The sequence below is a fragment of the Phaethon lepturus genome, unplaced genomic scaffold, assembly GCF_000687285.1.
Source record: "Phaethon lepturus isolate BGI_N335 unplaced genomic scaffold, ASM68728v1 scaffold53325, whole genome shotgun sequence".
In the NCBI taxonomy this organism is placed as follows: domain Eukaryota; kingdom Metazoa; phylum Chordata; class Aves; order Phaethontiformes; family Phaethontidae; genus Phaethon; species Phaethon lepturus.
Genome location: NW_010539465.1, coordinates 1 through 6,094, shown reverse-complemented (window position 1 = coordinate 6,094; position 6,094 = coordinate 1). Strand labels below are relative to the sequence as shown.

The 6,094-nt window shown below is 54.6% G+C and overlaps 1 protein-coding gene across 1 annotated transcript; it reads right to left on the bottom strand.

Moving 5' to 3' along the window:
- Window positions 1-1,307: 1,307 nt before the first annotated feature.
- LOC104614009 (sodium-dependent phosphate transport protein 3-like) lies at window positions 1,308-5,095 on the bottom strand (the record flags this gene model as incomplete). Its single annotated transcript, XM_010287121.1, has 10 exons — window positions 1,308-1,439; window positions 1,976-2,066; window positions 2,368-2,515; window positions 2,601-2,733; window positions 2,947-3,108; window positions 3,321-3,439; window positions 3,796-3,882; window positions 4,272-4,359; window positions 4,464-4,697; window positions 4,925-5,095. Coding segments are annotated over 10 exons (1,365 nt in total), but the record flags the coding sequence as incomplete, so codon positions are not given.
- Between the last annotated feature and the right edge of the window lie 999 nt (window positions 5,096-6,094).

The following is a 6,094-nucleotide window of genomic DNA, read 5'->3' as shown; positions in this document are numbered from 1 at the left end:
CCGGCCCTGCCCGCCCTCACCCCGTGTTTCGCAGCCAGGCTGGCGCTAGGGCCCGGCCTGCACCAATGTGAGCTGCTGCCTCTGGCTTGGGGCTCGCTCTGGAGAGCACTGGGGCAGGTAGCCGAGGGGGCTGGGGTCCTGCCAGGAGCCCCGGTCTGCCACTGAGGCCAGGAGGGATGAGCCACAGAAGTTTTACTGGGAGGTGTTGCACCAGAAGGTGTTGGAGCTTCTCCACTCCCAAGCAGCATTGAGTGTAGCTTACCCAAGCCTGGCTCCTGGAGCTTCTCCCACCCCCACACCACTGAGTTCCTTGAACCAGAGCTGGGAACATACTGCAATTTCACTTCACTCTTTCAGGGAAACATGTGTGGGTTTCAGGCCTCTGCCTGAGGTTTGGATCCTCTTTTTGCACCATTTTGACTTAGTCTGGAGCAAGGGAGGAGTCGCATCCCATCCCCTCGCTGCAGTCAGCTGGGAGCAGAGCATAACATGGTTTCTCTTGGAAGGGGGCAAGCCAAATTCACAAATTCACACCCCTTTTTGGGTCCAAACATCTCTTTCAGTGGCCACATCCTGAGCCAAATGCTTGCAATGAGGCTCTCAGTAAGAATGACACCAGCTCAAGGCTTTCCGTGCTTGTTCTGTTCCCTGCCTGCCAGGGGCCATGCTTAGGGCTACCAGCTTGAACTCTGTAATGCCCTCATTTTTTGCCCCAGTTGCTTCTAAAAGACCATGAAAGATAAATGGATGACCAGCTTGTCTCATTCAGAAAAGAAAAAAAGTGTTAGGAGTCTCTGTGCAGAGGGCATGAGAAGCCGCTAGTTAAAAAGTAACGTTACTCTACTACTTCACTATCTATTTACTTCATCTATGAACAGTTCTGCTGGAAATAGTTGCAGGCTCCTTACAAAGCTTGGCTGACAGCCAGCTTTACCCGCTCTCCGTGGATCCCATTTAGGATCTGTCCATGCTGCAGCATTCCTTCCTGTGGGCAAAGGCTGAGGGCAAGGATAAACGCACAGCAGGCAACACCTGTCAAAGGGCTGGTGAGTCCCCAGGGGAGTAGATTTGGATCAGAAGGGGGACAGAGCTCGGTGAAGGTGCTGGGCACTTCAAGGCTGAGAGTTCTGGCAGGGCTGTGTAGCTCATGCCATCACCTGGGGATGCTGCAAGGGTCCTGGGAGCAGGCAGGAACACACAACTGAGCTTTGCTGCACAGGCAAGAGCAGGGTAGTGGAGGGGGCTCCTGCCTGACCCGTGCCCATTTGCAGCCCATTCCCTTGTGTACCTTCCCATGCTTGTGGCTCTTATTGCACAGCAGTGTCCTCTCTAGCCCAGTCTTGGATGGTCCCGCTGCCAAAGGCTATGTAGAAGATCAGGCCGAACAGGTTGAGGGCTGCAGATATGAAGAAGACGTTCCTCCAGCCAGTCTGGAGATCCTGGGGGGCCAAGAACAGATCACAATGGCATCACCCTTCCCTTTATCTCCATGTAGTGACCACCCAACCATTGCCACCCAGTTCACTGGCATTAAACTCATCTCCATCCTCTGCTTGCTACTAGTACAAACAACAGAAGAGCTTTGCTCCACTCAAGACATATGCCAGTACCCCTCCTGTTGGAGATGCATTCCCTGCCTTGGCATTTTTGGAAACACTGTGTGCTGTGCTGAATTCAGGAAGCTTTCCTGCCTGGCACAGAGCTTCCCCTTCACCCCACTCCCTCGACCCTCTCCTCGTCTCTAAGGACATCCAGATGGGGCCCATGTGGAGCTCTTTCTGCTTTCTGCACCATCCTGGTGTCCCCAAAATGGTCCAAAGCTCTGGTTTGCCGGGTGCTACATCACATGTGTTCATTGGGAAAGGGGATTAGCTTGGAGTAATTTTTGACTCAGTGCAAAGAAAGGAATCAATTTCTGAGAGCAGACCTGTGTTTTCTTCCAGGGATGTGCTTGTGGTTTGTGGCCCCAAATTACCTGGCTGACGAGAAGTCCAACTGCAGTAGGAGCAATAATTCCTGAGACTATGCCAAAGGTATTTGTGATTCCCAGCAGGAACCCCGCATATCTGGGGAGAGGAAGCAAAGATTTCCCGAGTGAGACAGAGAGGAAACTGTCACAAGAAGCGAGAGGAGTAGGTGCTGCCAGTCCCTTCCCTTATCTGCATGAGTACTGCCTGTCATGCTGAGCAACACTAGGATCTTCCCTGCAAGACCTGGAGGGGGGATTTTAAGCCATTATTTTACTGCTTACAATGCCACCAGCTACATAAGATAAGGGAAGGGAGAGTAAGAGCTGCAGAAGCCTTGGAGGACTGGGAACAGGAAGGACACAGAGCCAGGGAGGGCACAGAGGTCAGGCCCACTTACCTGGGTGCTATATCGATGTGGTTAATATTGATGCCTGCCCCTGTCATGCTGATTATTGACAACGCTAGCGTTAGAAGGACCACAACGACTGTGGAACTGCAGCCAATATAAGGCACAGCCACCAGGAAGACAGCTGGGAGCAGCATCCCTTGGGAGAAAAAGGGGATGTGTTTTATAACAGGCCACACAAGTGTGTTGGAAAGGCCAGCTGGCAGTTGAAAAGTAGTCCTTACCAAATGCTGAGAAGAGCTTCCTGACGGCTGCTGTGCCAAGCACTTGCTTGGCCAGGAGGAAATCAGCCAGCAGCCCAGCCAAGATGTGCCCCAGCCCATTCCCAATGTAAGGCAGGGAGGAGAGGAGCCCGTTCTGCAGAGCAGAGAATAAGGCATTGTCATGTCCATGGCATGAAGCAATAGAGCCAAGAGCTCCAAGACTGCAGCTCCCTTGGTCCCAGAGCCAGGAAGAGGTGGGTCCTTGGTCTTCAGGAAGAGATGTCCCTGAGGAACCTCCGTGTTCATGGCCTACAGAGGGACCCATTGCTGTTGCAGGGACCAGCCTCAGCTGCAGGGTAGCACTTACCTCTCTGAGGTCAAAGTGGAGGACGTTGCTCATGAACGTGGGCATGGAGGTCAGCAGCATGTAGAACAGCCAGTCTGTGCAGAAGCAGGCAATGGTGATCGCCCAGAGAGGCAGTGATTTAGCCATGGCCACAAGCGGGAGGGAGCAGCCATGAGAGCTGCCCTGGAAAAAATAAAACATCAGCCAGCACCTCCTTTCCTGTCTCACATCCCCTGGACAGGCTGTCCAGGCTTTCCTTGGCCTCTCCACATGCTGCTGAGAAGACTGGGACTAGCCCTGGACACTGCATAAGGAATCCATCGAACTGCCTCAGATCAATCCTTTTGCCACAGTGTCTGCAGTGCCGTCAGTCATGGTTAAAATTTTGTGTGTACCTGGTGAGCCAGTGATGACACGATGTACTCCTGCTCCCTGGCACTAATCCATGGGTGATGTGCAGGGTCCTCATAGACAAGGAGGAACCAACAGAAGCACCAGGCACAGCCAACACCACCTGCGAGGAGTGGGGCTCTCAGTGCCAGCTCCTCTTACAGTGAGCTGTGGCGGAGCTGAGAGCCCACAGGATGGAGGATGGTACTAGTGAAACAGCAAGTGCAGGAAGATGGAAAGGGACAAACTCCCCTGAATCCATTGCTCACAGTGGAAGGGGCTGAGTTGATGGCACGAAATGTTCAGCAAAGGCACGTTCCCTAATAATACCCCAGCAAAATGGCTTCATCCTGGTCTGGCAACAGAGACGGGAGACAGAGCTGTGTATGGGACTGGTAAGGACAGAGCTGGTCTTGCAGGGCTCTGATGGGGAACTTTTAGGAGCTCTGCAGCGGGCTGGAGTAGAAGGCCATTACGTACCAAAGATGTAGAAGACAAAAGGCCATCCCAGACTCTGGCAGATGATCCCAGCCACAAGGAGAGCAAAGAAAGTCCCAAAAGTGCATCCTAGGGATCAGAAGCCAGAAGAGTCATTTTAATGGGACTTTGTGTGACCAGCAGCGAGTTGACAGACCTACAGCCTCCAGCCTGATTTGTGATGGGAAAATGTGGTGGCACAAACGAAGCGCCTGTGCAAACAAGCACCCTTGTATCCTGGTTTGCTCCCTTCAGTCTGCATTCCCTCTCCTGCCTCAAACTGACCTGAGGCAAGGAGACAGAGAAGACACAGGATGGGAGGAGGAGAGGCAGACAGGCTGAACGCTGCTAACAGTTCTTTGCCAAGGACCCATAGCCTTGAACTTGAGGCTGCTACAAGGACTGGCTTGGAAAGAAGTGGGTGAGGGGAGGTCCTGCCCTTACTGAATCGGTAGTAGGGAAAAATCCTTGCATCTTACCAGCATCAGCGATGTTCATGAGCCTGCTGCGTTCCATTGGAGGGGCCCATTTTGCCCAGAGCGTGTACTGAGCTGGAAATACCACTCCCTGCAAAGATAACAGATAGTGTGGAGGGAAGGGACACAGGGAGCACAGCCAGGGCTAACCAGAGCAGGTTTCATAGCCTGGCAGCACTGGGAGCCACAACTGACCTCAGCTAAGCCCAGCAGCGCCTGCAGCCCGATGAGGAAATTCACGCCGAGCTCTGTTGCTCGGGGCACAAGGAGGGTGAGCACGGAGGAGAGCAGGAGTCCACTGCCCAGGACGTGTTTCCCCCCGAACAGCCCTGCGCAGTACCCTCCCAGTGCCTGCGTGAGACCGTAGCCATAGAAGAAGGAGCTGAGGATGATTCCTTGAGTCTCAGTGCTCCAGTTGTACACAGGGGCCTGGAGGAGACAGAACATGTCTGTCAGACAGAGATCTCTGTTTTCCAGGCAGAGACTCCTTCAGAAGGGGAGAAGCAACCAGGAAGCACAGCCCTGAGTACAACAAACTGAGCTCTCTGCTCTTTCACCCGCCTTGCCCTCAAGGGTTTTTTCTGCCTCATGCAAAAGCAAGAGTGGACTGAGCCTGGGAAGCGTCTTTCAGTTATCTGCATCTGCTTTCCACTTACATCCTGGGCAAATCCTGGGTAGGAGCCACTGGAAGTGCTGCCGGACCAGCTGTGGGCATGGCTGCTGTTAGTCATGGCGACAATGGCGATGCTGAGGCTGACCCGGAGCGCGTATGCCACAAAGAGAGAGATGTGCAGGACCAGGGCCAGGCCACAGCGAGTGGAGCAGAGCTGTGCAGAGGGAAAGCATCCACAAACCTGGGCTGGTTAGAGAGGCCACAAGTTAACTCTCACTCTCTCCTACAGATCTGTGTCACCATGCAATCACCTTACTGCAGCAACCAATGGCTCTTTCCAGGTACCCACCAGACATCTACCACTGAGCCCCTGCCCTCCTCCTTTGCAGGGATGGCAGTTTGTGTCTTCAGAAGGAGAATGGAGGGCAGGAAGGCAAGGAGACTTGCCCAAGGATGGAGGGGTCACGTCGAAATCTGAGGTTGCTGGCTGCCAGCCCCTGCTGAGGCAGCACTTCAGCCCACCGCTCCCCAGGGAGTGGATTTACCTGTGGGGCAGGAGGGCTGCTGAGCAAGCAGAGGGGCTTCGTCCTGCTCTGCCTCTGGACTCTCCCCTGCCTGCGTGCCATCCGCATGCTGCTGCATCCTCTCCTGCCTGCAACACTGCTGCCTGCTTCTCCTCAAGATAACGTCCAGCCCTGTTGGGAAGTAAATCTCAAACGTCAACAAACATGGGAGCAGTCAGGAGTGACCCTTGGCATTCCCTCCCAATGTCATTACCGGCACGGCAGGAGCAGAGCAGGCTGCCGGTCGCAGACGCCTGGACTGCTGGCACAAACACTTCATGAGCACAGACATTTACAGCAGCCTCAAATCTCCCCTAGATGGCCTTATTTGCATCCATGGTTTATAACCCTTGATCACAACAGCCTGGCAGGGCAGCAGGGTCTCTCCCACCTCGGGGTGCACCTGCAGACGCCCTGGGCGTACCCGCTGCCCTCCCTCGGCTGGTGCAAAGGGAGGCTCCTTCCCCGCCCTGTCTTGTCCCACTAGGGTAGCTCACGTATGGGGAGAGGTGTCTCTCCCAGCCCAGAGGGGACCGGTGGGGTCGTGGGTCTCCTGGCTCCGTGTCCGGGGGCGGAGAGCGGGACGCAGCCACGTGCTGCGGCAGGATTTGGGATTTCAGGGACCGGGTGGGATGGAGCAAGGTTGGGGC